A 15,870-nucleotide genomic window follows, 5' to 3' on the forward strand; every position below is an offset into this window, starting at 1 on the left:
AAGTCCACTGTGACTCAACTGCACTGTTAAATACATGTTATTAAAAACAACCCGTCATATTTCCAGTTAACTAATTTTACCTACTGAAAAATACACGATTGATAAAACAGATCAAATTGAAGTGCCATTTCTTTACTTTTTTTTTTAAAGTTGTGCTTACCAAGCAGAAGTCAAATAAACACAGTAAACTAGATCTCAGTCTGTTTAGGGCAATTTTTCCACGATGTTCACATTAATGCCAAGGCAGCGAATCAACAGGTAGGACCATGTTGTGTGCTAACTTGGGTGCGTGGGAAGCACAGCCACGAAGGTAACGGTCTTAGAGGCTTGGTTACAATGCAGCCAAACTTGTTCCCCTTCAAAATTCATTTTGTGAGTCCTGCTTGACCACCTCTTAAAGGTGACAAAATTAGCTGATGGTTGAAACCTGATTTCTGACCTTGTGAAGTCAGCCTATGGTTCACAGCAGGGCCAGAAAACCATTAATTTACTTGGTTTGCATGAAGGGCCAAGAACTGTATCTTCTAAAAGGACATACAGCAGATGTGAAATCCCCAGATGTTAGGAATTTGGGTCACATTCCCTTCTTAAGCTTCCATCAAACCCTGACTTTCATTTGAAGGTTTAACATTTTCTAACTGAAAATGGACCTCTAAGCCAGGCTGCCTTTTGTGCTCATTTTATGAAGCTCGATTCTCACAAAGAAAAACAGCTCCATTTCAAGCTCAGCAGATTTATAGGGGTCATAAAATGGGCAAATGCCAAGTTCAGTTTTTGTGATTAACAGCCTGATCCAAAGTGGGCTTATGCAGAACTTCCAGTGTATTCAAGCATGTATATAATATGCATTGCATAGCAATGCTGCAGTTCTGCAATTGAGAACATTTTTACCCAGTAAATACCATCAGAATCAATAGCTACAGTTCTTCCAAGCAAGCAAGCAAGCAAAACTTCCCTAACTTATTCAGATCTGTTAAAAAAAATTCCTAGCTTTTCTCCTTCTCTTTGAAAAAAATATATAGAAAATACTTACATTATCATACTGTCCAAACCATGCAACTTGTTTCTATTTGTACTGTATCAGATTTGCTAACTGCATTTTTGCTATTATAAAGTTACTATATGTGTGTTTATTTATTAAATGTTTGATATAGTAGTTAAGGCACCAGGCTAGAAACCAGGAGATCGTGAGTTCTAGTCCTCCTTAGGCACAAAGCCAGCTGGAAGACCTTGGGCCAGTAACTCTCTCTCAGCCCTAGGAAGGAGGCAATGGCAAATCATTTCTGAAATCTTGCTAAGAAAACTGCAGGGATTTGTCCAGGCCGTCTCTGAGAATTGGACACAATTGAATGGATTTTTTTTAAAAAAATCATAATACATTAGAATTAAATGAAAAGGTGGAGAGATTTACCTTGAAAACGAAGGTGAAAGAATAAGCCAACAGGAAATACAAACTTTATACTCAGTGAAGTACGAACACTTTGACACTGAAGTAAAAAGAACATGAAAGCTACCTGCCACCTTGAGTTTTATCTCTGTTTCCAGCCCTTTCTTCTGTGTGCCACCAGTTCCCCAAACCCATAATAAACTAAAAGTGCAGATATTGAGTCCATTGCACTGTGCTAAACCATGGTTTAATAGTGGTTTACTAAATAAACTGCAGATAGGTTATTTACACAATATGCAGCTAAGGCATAGGTGCTGTGATTTAGTGCAATGTAAGAACCAGGGAATTTATGCCATGGACTGCCACTATTCCAGACTTCATATAAAACACCGGTCTTGTCATACAGGCTGCCTATCACTGCAAAAGTTTTCAAGCCCCTTTATAAAGCAGATTGAGATAACAGTATAATTAACTGTGCCTGGGTTCACACAAAATCTTTACCTGGGATTAACTGAATTGTTCTAGGTTTGGGCAACAAAGCAAACAATAAAACGGCCACATGGGTTGGTTTTGCACAATGCAATAAGCAATAAACTAGTTTCTAAACTACAAACTAGCCAACTTCCTTTAAACCCAGCTTGTTAAAAACAAGCCTCTAATGCAGAGGTTCTTAACCTTTTTGTGCCATGGACCCCTCTGAGTGTCTGGTGAAATCTCAGACAAATGTATTTAAATAGAATAAAATAAAACAGTGAAAATAAAATTGTAATTTTTTCCCAATCCAAGTTCACAGACCCCCTGAAATCCTCAGTTAAGAACCACAAACAAGAACCAACAGTTTAAAGCTGCACTCAGCAATCTGGCATCCTTGAGTTGTTTTAAATTACAAGAAAATTACAAGTTCTCCAGTTCCTTGCCACTTGATGATGCTACATAAAGCTGATAGGACACTAGTCCAAATATCTGCTGGATTTAAAGTTTGACCCTAGCAGAATTAACTCTGGTTCCCTAAGAGACAAAGGAAAGCTGTAACCTTTTTTCCATTAAAAGAGGGAAGCTTTTGGTAACATTTCAAAATGCAATCCCAAAAGGACAGTTTTTTCAAGGCTTACCACCGTTGAAACACCATGTCTAGCTATTTACAAGTATCCCTAAAGCTTCAGAAGGACCACTGTCTGCTAGTTGCAAATGTTTTATACACTATGCCAACCTTGCTGATGAATTTGGTGCTTCCTATGAGGATCCCTAACGTTGAGTGTCCCTAATGCTTCCATCTTCAGCCTCTGCAAGCATTAACATCCATGCCCAGACGCAGAAGGCCTGGCTTGCTAGTTTGTGTGGATCAAAAGCCAGAACTGTTTTTCATCGGTTGGGAAATCCTAAGAGGGAAGATCTAGCTTGGCATTTTTTCCATGCAGACAGTCCCCAAACTGAGACTCTGGCCTCTCACACAGTGTCAAAAATGATAGACGTCTCCAGAGTCGCTGTCAATCCGTGCAAAGCCAAGACAATTGCGCCAGCGAAGGGAAGGGAAGGGAAGCCAAACCATCCTTTGGGGCGCAGGTGGCTCGCGAGGTCTCCGTCTCTGTGCATGATCGCTATCCTTCTCGCTGGGCACGGAGGGGCTACTTAGGGCTGGGTAGAGGAGTCAGAGATGCTCCCACCGGCTGCGCTCCCACGAGGCACTGATCCGCCAACATCCCAACTTAGCAGGGCGCCTTGCGCGATACCAGCCCGTGGGATTAGTTTATCGCGACCTGCTAACTCGAGCACTGGGTTCACTGAGCACCCCGAGGTCCTTTAACTACGGGTACGCGCGTCGTGGGACAACAGCCGCTGAGGCTATCGAGACCTGCTGTTCCCGATGGAGCTGAAGCTTGAAAAAGAACTCAGAGGGGGCGAGCGGTTTGCTGAGGGGACGAGAGAGATTTCCCCAGAGACAGCCCGCTTGGGGCGGGGAGTGGGGGGGGGAAGTGCGTAAGCGCCCTGGCCGATTCCACCGGACCTTCCAGTTTGCAAGACGCTGCAGACTTGCAACCAGCAGCGGCAGCAGCAGCAGCTACTCACCGGGTGGATTAACAGCCGCCGGCGTTGCCATCTTGTCTCGGGAAGAATTAAGAGAAATGCAAGCTGAGCGGGAGGGGGCGATGGGGGTGACTGATGCTCCGAGCAATCCGGGAAGACGGACAGCGGGCCAGGTAGCCCGCAGGGAAATGCCTTCCCGCCTCCAACAACACAAAGGGGGGCGTCCGCGCAGGGGCACCCGGCTCGCCACGCTCTGAGCTCTTAGCGCGCAGCAGCTCAAGATGTCTGATCTGATGAATCTCTTTTTCTTCTTCTTTCAAATTTCGCTTCTGCTCATGCTCAGCATGCCCCCCCCATCGAAGTGAGCATGTGCCAAAGGGCTGCACATGGGCAGTGGGCAAGTGAAGCTGGCTGCCCTCACTTTGCCCTGACTCGCGCGTTCTCCATCCCTTGGACCGCCGCGCGCTCAGCCCCCGCGGTTGGAGGCGCAGGGAGCGGGAGGAGAAGCGGATCCCGAGATGCAGTTCTCACCCCGACTATCGGAGGATTCTCTCTAGATTCCGTGGCGCATGCAAGGGAAAGTGGATCGTCAATGGGATTTTTTAAAAAGCAGTGATGTCAAACTTACTGCAGAGTTCATCATCACCGTTTAAACAGGTATGGGTTTGTGGGGAGCTCAATCCAATGCACATTTACTCAGAAACGTCTTTGCACCGCATGCTAAGCCAAGGATCACTCAATTATAGTTTCCACAGTTCACCCCATGTTGGGGCTTTCCACCCTATGCTAACCTAGAAACAGGCCAAAAAAAGTGAGCCCGAGACTGGGGTTCAGATTGCTCTTGAGCAGCTCATCTCCACAACCCCCAAAGGATAGAGAATGATGGGTTGTTCTGCAGACGTTTTGTTACCAGGCTAGGTATCATCCTCAGTGCATCATGAATGAATCATCAGGGTATCATCCCATGCACTGATGATGTTGCCTAGCCTGGTAACAAAACATCTGCAGGAAAACAACCCAGTTTTCCCAATTCAGAGAGCACTAAGAACTCAACAGTTCAACCCTGAGCTACAGATATTCTCTGCTATTGGAACAGAGGATGACCTCCCCTCAAGTGCTGGTTTACCATATCTGGATTCCAAGAATCCCAAGGACTGCTAGGTGGCAGCAGAGTTGCCTTTCAAAGGTATCTCTTTGCTGCCACCTAGCAGGTCTGCAGATTTTTGCAGCCCAGATACCATAGCCCTAGTTTGCTTGTAACAGCTGTACCATTTATAGAAAGCAGAGGTGTTTTTTCCTGTCACTGGAGTCAGCATTTTTCTTATCAGGGTCTGGTAACCTTGGACAACTATTAGAGTGTACTAGCAAAACCTTCTCTTCCCTCTTAAAAAAAACACCTTCAAATGCCATTTAATTTCCCCCAGATTGCCTCCCTGTTGAGTATGATCACCATCAGCAGTCCTGAAATGAGCTGCTTGTTGATTTTCAGAAGGGACCCATAAGATGGTATTTCAGCAGAGCTCCCACTCTCAGAGCCAAAGGGTTAGCAGTCTGCTTTGCCTCTTTGCTTATTGGTTTGGGTTTACTGGTTGATAAGAAGCCAACTGTGATTTATTTCACAAACTTAATGGTATGTGGGAATGACCTTGGGAGACAGGGCAAAGAGACACTACCAAGGGAATGGTCAGATAAGAGACAGCAGCGCCTACTGCTGGATACTGGGTGAGGCAAAAAGCTCACAAGGGACCCTCCCTAGTTTCTTGAGCTATAAAAAGGATGGGGGGGGGGAAACGTACTTCCAGACTTGCAGTATGGTGTCAATGTAACTTTACAATAAAGTAGAACTAGGTCATCTGGTTGTGATTCCTATCTGGTTGACCCAGTGAGGCTGACACAAACTATGGTTAAAGCAAACCACTGTTTAATGCAATGTATAAACACAGGCAGTGGGTAGAATGAGCTATTGATGGGGATGGTAATGCATCTCAACTCTACCCCAAGATTTCTTCCTACAGATAAAACCAGCTTTCTTAAAGCAATCATGAACTTGTATCTTGAGAAAGCCCTTCTTAGTAGCTATGATTTCACTGCTTCCTTTTCATGCTTCATTAAAAACCATTGAAGATGATATGAGGTATTTTTTTATGAATATACAACTTTTCAAAGACTATCCAAAGTTAAGCAGATTTCTGTCATTCATCTCACTCACCATGTCCAAGCAGGTCTTTCACATTGCTGATTTCTTCTTGGGTGAAGACATAAAAAATAAACTCTCCTTAATCAGAAGCCTTTCACTAGACCCCATGCATTAAAGGAAAAGCCTTTGACAAAATCATTTCTATGGACTCTGCTATGTAACTGACTGCAGGTAGAATCAAACAGCTTTCAGTTGGGGAAAAGTGATCCATGGGAAGAGATTTGGCTTTCTGGTACAATACCAGATTAAGAACTAAAACTGCTGAATCTATTTTCCCATTTCTCAACAGGTTGTTGTTGTTGTTGTTGTTTTTAAGTTGGGGTATTGTCCCTGTTTTCTTTCACAAAATGTCAAGAAATTGAAATTCAATAAAGTATTCGAAAGGGGGCAAATGCATGCCCCTTGTTGTGAATCAACCATTGCCAACATGACACTTTATGTATGTGTTGTTTTCAATTCCCACAAATCCCCCAGTGGGGGTCATGCAAACCATCCCTGTGCCAATTTAGAAATATAAAGAAATGACACCCATACCATTTTACCATGGTTAAACAAATAGGAGTGAGAAAATCTTGTAAGCCTACTGCACCTTATGTTGGTTTTTATCTGCTTCTTTAAACCACAAATACACCCTGTAAAAAAACTAGCCACTCAATGATCTACAGTAGCTACAAAGTCTCTGTGCAGCCTTGTTAAAGGAACATTGCTTACAATATACTTCCTTTGTTTCCCTATAAATTGAATCAATTTCTAGCAAAGGCTGTTAGGGCTGACAGGAACAAAGCTCTTTTGTAAGGGAGATGTAGATTTTCCTCAGCTCATTTTAGATAACCTTGAGCCTACATCAACATAAAGATATCACTGATAATTTCCTTCTGGACCGCACATTGATAATGTGGCAGACACAGTCCAGCATGGTATTGACTGAACTGAACCCTCAGCTGAGAATACTGCAGTTGATAAATACTACAAAGCACTCAAACGCTTCTGTGTCATATTTGTAAATGTGACAGATTATAGATGCTACATACCTTCTCTGAACCCTACAAGCCATTAAGATCCTGATCTACCACCCCAAAGTTATACTATCTCTCTTGGCTCTACAAGAGATATTTTCCACCCCTTGGGATAATCCAGTTTCATGCTGATGCAACACACAACCCTTCTATCTACCTTCATTGTTAGGGAGTATTTCTCAACCAACAGAAGAGGCACCACTGATGCAACGCAGAAGTCATCTTGTTGGGAAAGAGCTAGAGAGAGAGAGAGAGATGGGACAGCAAAGCAGTTGTCCCCCATTCAAGGGTGATGGTGAGCCCAAGTGCATCTCTTAGAACCCAGGATTGGAACATTTCGGCTAAGAAGCCAAGCTAACCTAAATGTTTGGCAATAATTAGCCCTCCTTCATTATTTCAATGGGTTTTTCAGTGGAGAAGACTGCTTCTCCCATTGATAAACCTACTGCTTCAACCCCAGGTTGTAATGAATGGTTATCTTAGGGAAGGAATCATTATTGCTGGCTAAGGCTGTATAGCAATTCAGATGCTATGATGAAAAGGTGATTTAGAGCACATTGTGGCATATACATGATGTCTATTGGTAATTTTAGACAGTAGTTTGAGCTGATAGTTGTCCTCTGGATTTGATGGCCAAGCAGAGACTGACTTGCATCCAAGTCCCCCTGATTTCAGTCTAATACTCTAGCCACCAAGCCACACTGGGTGCAGCTTCACTAGTGGCTCCTGTTCATCTTCAGATGAGGTCTTTTCCAGGGGCAACATGGCATACATGGAGAATCAGCACATGGGATGCTTATCTAGATGAGGAAAAAACTCTTGATTGATGAACTCTTGATTGACTGACTCCTGTTAAACATAACTTTATCAGTGTGTGTGTGTATTGGGTTGGTATGTGGGAAAGACCTTGGGAGACTGGGTCAAGAGATGCTGCCAAGGGAATGGGCAGATAAGAGGCAGCATAGCCCACAGCTGGATGGTGGGTGGGGCAAGAGGCTCAGAAGGGACCCTCCCTAGTTTCTCAGGCTGTAAAAAAGATGCGGGGTGGGGTGGAGGATTGTACTTCCAGACTTGAAAGATTCTGACAATGTAGCTTTACAATAAAGTGGAATTAGCTCATCTGGTTGTGATTTCTATTTGGTTTACCCCACAAAGCCTCCCCCCCCCACACACTTGTACATGGGTGTGCATTTTTATACACATACTGTACTAACTGTAGATGCATGCATGTGCATATGCTTATATGGGGATAGGTGCACAGATATACGTTATAATTATATATAATGTGCACTTCAATCATTGTAACCCCCACCCCCAATTATGTGAATTAAAATGTGCTTATCGATTATTGTCTCGTCCAATCTATTTCTAAATTAATAGTTAATATTACCTACTAATTTAAATATAAATGGAGCCTGCTGGTTTGCAGCATAAATATACGAAGAGCCGAAATGCCTGCATTCGCCCTTAAAGAAATGTTTCAAATCCCCCAACTATTTGTCTTTCAAAGTAGGAGTGATCCAGTGATCCATTCCAGGGCACTTTCTTTTAACAAGAACACCCCCACTCTCTCTCACAGGGGCCTCTTGGGCTGTTCTTTCCATTCTTTCCCAGACTCCTCCTCCTTGATGCTGGGATTGTATTTCGTTCACCCCACCAGGCTGATCAGAAGTAACTTCGACTGCATCTCTTTCTTTCTCCAAACACAAAGGGCTGAACTTTTCCCTTTCCCCATCGTGAAAGCCAATTGGACTCCCCGTTGCTGTCTGCAGATTAGGGGAAGGCAAGGAGGAAGCAGTATGCAGCTTTACCTCCAGCTCAAGGGCTTTGTAGTGGTCCAGGAGCCATGCCAGGGGAGAGGTGCCAAATAAAGGAAAAGAGACTTATCTGGTCCCTTTAGCAGGGCTTGAAGTCTCTATCTCCCCTGGGGGTTGCTGGCTTTGCAAACCTCAGAGTCAGCGTCTAGGGCAAACAAGGGACTGCAGGCAGAAGGGATCCAGGGACAATGGCAGCGTGACTCTCGGGATGCCGCAGATGCTCAAATTGCGCTGGAGAGAAGGAAAGGAGGAGGGGAGGCTTCTGGCTCCAACGAGCAGGTGTAGCTCTGAAACCCCGGCAGGGCGAGAGCAATGCAGCAAGCCGTACCAATATTGCAGCAGAGACAGTGCCCTGCGATGATTTAGGAACTGGGGGAAGCTCGGCTGCTCGGTGGTACCGAGGGGCCATTTCCCCAGTCCTCAGACTGGTGTCAGAGCAAAGAGCAGAGCGGAGCGGAATCCCTTCAGGGTTTAGGAAGCAGCCGGAGGAATTTCAGAGCCGCTAAGCAAGGATGCTCCGAGACCGTTCCTCGCGTCGACGCATCGCAGGGGCGGGTGGCTGTTTTGGTACTCCCGGGATGAACAAGTTGTGATAGGTTGGTAACTCTACGTTTTTTCCCCCTCCAGCTGTTTCTTGAGGGAAGGCAGCTCCCCTGTTTGCTCAACACTGCTCACCTGCGTGGCATTTTAGACAGGCAGACAAACCCCTCCGCTGCACAACTGTGACTTGGGTTGCACACTGACTTTTCTACTTTGGGGGGAGGGTAGTCCAACCGAGAAGGAAATCATGATGAGTCCGAGACTGAAATTCTCTATTTTATGTAACAAACTAACCGAGGGAACCCAGATCTAGTTTGTTCTACTTGAGCTGGTTTGCAGGAGATTTCTGCTTAAAGATACATTCTCTCTCACCCCTCCACAAATGCATGTGTGTTTTTGTGTGTATTATCTACCTACCTACCTACCTACCTACCTGTGTGCACATATAGGCAGAAGTGAATGTTCAAAAGTGGCCCAGCAAGATTTTGTTTGAGAGATGAATAACTGTAATTTGAAGTTTGACTTTGTAATGGAGCAAAGGATGTGTTTCTTAATAATCGAAGAGAAAAGGAGCATTTGCGTATCAAACATAGGCTGGGCACAGGAACCCAGTGACAAAAAAACCGACCCTGTCCAAGCCTGATTGTGACATAACTCATTTGATCATATTTTGCTCTGGTTTTAACAACATTCATTATTGCACTGTGGATTTTCACCGAGACAAAGAGATGTATTTTTCTTTAAAAAAAAATCTGTTTTGCCAAATCATAATGAACTTTGCTTATTGCCCTAATAGAAATCATTAATCTGCTAATGCTCTCAGATTCAATCAAGCTGCACCATTTTCAAGTTCATGTTTTTAAAAAGGTTACACTTCAGTGTGCCATCTCTAAGTTGAGGAGAAAAAATAATCATGACTGTCATTGATCTCTCAACATGATTAATGATCCATATTTGTCGCAACTGCAGGAAATACTACATTTTCTCATCAGAACATGGAGCAGTAATTTTAGGGGTCATGATGATGCATATAAGGAAGACAGCAGGTTATGTACTACTCCTCCCCCCTCCCCATGCTTATCTTTCCATTTATTTTTGGGAAGAGGTGATTCTTTAAAATTTGTTCAGAGCTGTATAACTCAGCCTTGCACCTATTTATTTGGATAGACATATTATTGGATTAAGCAGGGCTCGCTCCAAAGTAAGTGTGGATCAACTCTAGGTGGCTTCTGAAATAGGGACTGTAATTTAATTTAATTGATTTTATTACAGTCACTGACCAGTACAAGATACAATTCTATAAAAATATGCACATTAGCCATTAGCCATAAAATATGAGCCATCTAAATTAAAATAATTTTAAATTTGAGTTTACAAGTTCCAATTAAGTGTTAAAATATGTTTGGATCACAATGTAAGTGAGCCTCTTAAATCTAAAAACAATCTTATTAATTTGCATTATTATGACTAATATTCTATCAGGTATAAGTGTCTATAAAAATATATGTAAAATATTAAAAGGAGTGATAAAAAGAGTAAAATATCATATATAAAATGTGTTATATAGACCACAAAGTTATTACAAGGGATACAATAGGGACTGTATTAAATAATATTGCCCAAGGCTTGGAAATAATTATATGGCACATGCAGAACTCTGCTGAGGAATTTTTATGAAGGCAAAGTTTTTCTCCAGGTTGAAGAAACTTAGAAAAGTTGTTGTTGACCATGTATACATTCTTCCTATGTATGCCATGGTCAGACAAAAGATACAAAGTTGCTCAAATTAAAAAAGCGGGGGGTGGGGGGGCTGCAATGCTGAAACCAGCTGGGAATATATGAGATTAAAAGGATGATAATCTGAATTCCCTTCTGTTTAGCAAAACATATTACTTACTCTCTCAATCAGCTTTTTAAAGAGAATAATATAGAAGTCAAAGAATTTGGCTCATTTAGTCAAATGTGGGAGAAATTGAGGGTACCACAAATTGAGAAGTAGATAATTCCCAAATAACTTCTCTCTCCAAGTATACAAATATTCATAGAATCCCAGGGTTAAAAGGGATCTTAAAGGTCATCCAGATTAGCCTCCTGCAGAAGAAATCCTAGTCCAATCCAGGAAACCTACTATCACAGCCACCCTAATTAAAAGGCATCAACCTCTTATTAAGATAACTTTAGCAAAGGAGAATTCCTTCTTCTTTTGAAATCTGTTTTATTGTAGATGCAATGTATATTAGATATCAGACTTTATTATTTTGGGACAGCGATAAGTACTTTACACTACTTTAAGACTTTTAAAAAATGTTTTGGTAAATGTATGGGGGAATTCAATAATATTCACCATAACTGTAAAATGAAACCTCCATGTTTAAAAACAGTATATCTCTGACTACCACACGCTGGTATCCCAAATAGGAGAAGACCCCCTGCTGTTCAAACACTAAGCTCCCCGATGTTTGAACTGTACATGAGAAGCTCTAATGTGCTAAGGTACTCTTCAGCACAAATCAACACCTGCCTTGCCATAATGAGCAATCCTTCTTGACATGGGAAATGCTATCAAAAGAGGTTCAGTTAAACAAATAGAAATAAATGTACAGTACATTCAGATGGAAATCCCATTGAGTTCAGTGGTACTTACTGCTACAGTAGCTAAGCAAGCACAGCCTGTAGTCTTATATGGTCAGTGGGAGTAAGGATTCATCACTGGCACACAATTGCTGCTTTCACATTTCACACTTCACCCTGTACTGGGAACTCTATTCTCTGGTCCACCAGGGGCTGGGTTCACAGAACACACTAAACCAAAGCTTAGCACACTACATTGAACCTTCACAAGATGTATGAACGCAAGCAAAAATAGATATCAATACACAGAGAAGTGCTCTTTATCACTGTTTCAGCTTTCACATGGGAGAAAAAGGAAAGAAGAGAGAAAGGAGTGGGGTTGCACAATTTCCCCCAACTCTGTCTGAAGTGATTGTGATCCCAATTAGCTTCTGTGGTTATTGACATGTTTGCTCATGCAAAGGGTGGGGGGAGGGGAGAAAGCAACTGTCTCCCTACCTCCTTTATGGCAGCTATAAGAACTTAGAAAATGGCCATTTCCCATTTGCCTGGATCACTAATGCTCATATGCTGCCATGGTCAGCCATGTCACATAAACACATCCTCTGTGTCCCTTTGGAAGCATATGAAATAAGTGCAAGAGATGGAAACTTTTCAGTAGTGGCTGTAAAATAGTCAATAACCCCCAAGGCAACTCTACCAAGCTCCATCTTTGCCTAAATTCTGTTGGGCAGTCAAGCCTCATCATTTTCAGCAGCTTTTGGACCTCAGACAGTTTGCTATGTTCCAACTTTTGGTTGGATTCTCTTCCTTGTTTCTGTTCTGGCCATTCAAACCAAATGCTTCATTTTGTTATGTTAAAAGTCAAGATGGAAGTGGTTGGCCTCTGATAGTGAGACCGGTAATAACTTCAGAACTTTGGGGATAGAAAAGTGAGAAACCAAGTTGGGCTTCGTTCAGGGCTCATGTTCACATCCTCTAGTCCCAGCACAGACATGCCCTGCTAAGTTTTTAGATGGCATGTCCTCAAAACATTACCTTCATCTCATCTTCTGCCTCCAAGTGGTCCTTCCTCCCAACACAGTTCTGGCCATAGATAACATCCAGGTCGTTTCATGATGATATGATTGCTGATCCAGGTCAGAGGTGGGATTTGCCAAGCACCAATTGATCCTTTTAGCTGCTGCATGTGCTGCCCCCTTTCCTGTGGTCACTGCCCTCCATGGCCATTTTGGCTTGGAGAGACCAGATACAGTACCTGCTGCAAACAAGGCCCATCAAAACCAGGAAATAGCCTGGGTTGTGCCGGATGTGTGTGGCTGATTCTGTCAGTTCTGCTGGTTTGTTACAGTTTCTCCACTACTTCTGCCAACACCGTGGCTGCTCTCTTTTTTTCTCACTGTTTTTATTACTTTGGTGGGTGCCCCTGTGCATGCTCTGTCCTGATTGCCTGGTCATCCAGCGATTACTGGCCCGGGGACAGAACCGGACTCACTGCTAGTGTTGCTGTTCTGCTGCAGCGCTAGTTCCTCCCTCCCCTTCATACTGCGCCTGCATCTGCAACTGATCATTTGGGTTACTCTCTGGCATGGGCCTAGTGCTCCTTCAGATAAACTGTAGACTTATATTCAGAAATGGGCTACCTGCCAGGCATGGGCATACAGAAGCTCCCTGTCTGTAACCCATAAGCTAGGCAACTTGAATGGTAGCTAAACGGGTGGTGATATGCCCAAATATACAATACGGTGTGTTTGGTTTTGACTTAGCATGTTGTGGGCCTGTGTGAAGGTATGACAACGGTACGTCCTTCCTCCCACACCTTTCCAGTTTTGTCACTAAATATTCAGGAATTTCTGCTAATTTTACAACCTTCTGGAGCTTTTTTTAAACTCTTGGAGGTGATAATTAAGACAAAGAGGAAGCATCAGTTATCCCTGGGTCCCTTTCACAAGGATGATATTCATTACTCTATTTTTCTAGCAAGGCATACTGCATACCATTATGCAAAGATACTGCCTTCACCCAGGTACAATTTTATGGGGACTGGGGGAAAAACTGGTGAAATGATCCCCTTTTTCCACCCAAAAGAGAGTGAACATCAGGCATCTATAAACAGCCACGCTTAAGGGTTTGAGAAGGATTAAGGGCTCCGACTGAACCCTTCCCAAATGTTGCTGATCAAACAGTTTCCCCTAAGAAAAGCTAAACCTGATGCCCTTTCCATTTTCTAAATGAAAATTGTAGCATTGCTCAGAGGAATGAAAGGTGAAAGCTCCCCTGTGCAAGCACCGAGTCATGTCTGACCCTTTGGGGGGGATGCCGCTTTCACGATGTTTTCTTGGCAGACTCGAGCGGGGTGGTTTGCCATTGCCTTCCCCAGTCATCACCTTCCCCAGTCGTCACCCTCCTGTTCACTTCACCGACCTCAGAAGGATGGAAGGCTGAGTCGACCTGAGCCAGCTACCTGAGAATCCATCACAGCCCCTGCTCAGAGGAATAGCTCAGCTATAAGAAAGGGAATTAAGGAGAGGGTAGAGACATGATTGCTAATCATTCCCAAGCTACATGTATTGGGTGACCAAAAAAATGACCTTCAGAGATCTCGAGAGATGGTTTGTATTTCCTACATCTAATTCTCTCAAGTTGAAATCTTGCACATGTTCAGTGGTCCATGGAAATGAAAGGATGAGGAAACAGAGCTCTGGGACTTAACTATTTTTTTCAGAAAGAAGCCACAACATCATTTGCTGGAGGGCCTCAGAAATGCTGCCAACAGAGCACCAGAATGACCAACATCATTTGTTTGAACAACTCAATAAGACAATGAAGACATAAGTATAGTTCTTTTTTATGAAATATCACTGACAAGAAAGTTGGGATTTAAAAAAATAATAATAATCAAAGTGAGATAAGGTGTCCTAACAGTCAGGAACCACGCTGAGACAAGGAATAGGTCTCTAGTGCTTTATTACTGCTACATTAGACAGAAAATCCTAACAAACTGAAGAAGCATGGGAAAAACCCAGACAGATAAACCCCAAAGGTTAAGGCGGGTCTGATCTGTGTCTCTTTGAATGGCTGTTTAACTCCTCAGTACTACACATGCGTTTTCCCCCCTGGATAGAGGCCCCTCCTGCTCGCCATCAGTACTCATGACATAAGGTATTTGTTTCCCTTTCTTCAAGGTGGACCCTAATTTGCAAAGAAGTTTACATTATGAATTAGCATGCAAATTAGATTTCAGAGCAAACACTGAAATATCAGGAAGAAGCCAAAGGAAATACCTAGTATTAAAAAAAAATCAGACTAGAACAGGCAGTAGTATAGATCCCTTCTGATTCTTCAGTAAATCTGGATTGGCTGGGCAGGAAAAAATGTAAGGCCATTTTTATCTAAATCAGGACTGGCTCTACAGCATGGAAGACACACAGTTTAGTATAACTGCAAGGACAAAATATTAAGCTCTCTTCTACCCAGCCTAATTTTAAAGCCTTCACAAAGAATAAAAATGCTGAGCTAGAGGCAGCACTTAGCCAACCGTGACTGATCTGGAAAAGCTAAGCAGGACTGGCCCTTGTTAATACTTGGATAGGAAAGCACCAGGAAATCCCAGGGCTGTTAAACTGTCAGACTGAAAAAGAACACCCTGGACATAGGCAATGGCAATCCACTTCCGTAGTAGTAATAGTATGCAATAGACTTTACCTTTAAGGGGGGGAAAATGGCATAAAGGAACAAAAACCGGAAGAGGGAAATTACAGCTTGATGCAGTTGATATCTTGGGCTTGATTCCTTCTAACCACTAAGTAATTCTATCCTGTTGGTCTTCATTGACTGTTTATCTAATGCACAGCCTACAATTGCTCTTCAGCTTGGCTGCTACAGAGCCTGTAGTATTTATTTCTGTTCTCTGCAAGACAAAACACTGACATGCTTTATTCCAGGCAGAAAAACAGACTTGCTACCTTTGTTTTCCAAGCTGGAAAAATGTTTCTTCTTTCTGGTCTTTGAATGCTGAGTATAACCTAGCCCCAATCATATCGTGCCACTGACCAATTCCTTTAGACTATAATCTCCGATTCAAGACAGATTTTGAAATGCAGGGCTCACCTGTCAACTCGTTTGCTTTGTCCCAGTCCCTTGCTTTTTATAACAATGAATTAAGAGTCCTGGAAAACCCCAAAGCTTCCATTGCTCTTTAGAGCTGTTTTAGATTGATTCCAGTCCAGATATTGCCTTCTCATTGGACACTGCTTTTTTTTTAAAAAAAGAAAAACTTGCAAAATGAAATAAGGAAGCATTTATGACTTGATCCCA

At 42.8% G+C, this 15,870-nt stretch overlaps 1 protein-coding gene across 1 annotated transcript in view; it reads right to left on the reverse strand.

Moving 5' to 3' along the window:
* The window catches only part of ARNT2 (aryl hydrocarbon receptor nuclear translocator 2), a 102,138-nt gene extending 98,444 nt beyond the window's left edge, over positions 1 to 3,694 (reverse strand). The window contains exon 1 of the mRNA XM_063313965.1: positions 3,455 to 3,694. Within this exon, the coding sequence (XP_063170035.1) occupies positions 3,455 to 3,485 (31 nt within the window). The 5' untranslated portion in view covers positions 3,486 to 3,694. The remainder of the gene's footprint in view (positions 1 to 3,454) is intronic.
* Positions 3,695 to 15,870: the final 12,176 nt, after the last annotated feature.

This window comes from Candoia aspera, chromosome 13, assembly GCF_035149785.1.
Source record: "Candoia aspera isolate rCanAsp1 chromosome 13, rCanAsp1.hap2, whole genome shotgun sequence".
NCBI lineage: Eukaryota > Metazoa > Chordata > Lepidosauria > Squamata > Boidae > Candoia > Candoia aspera.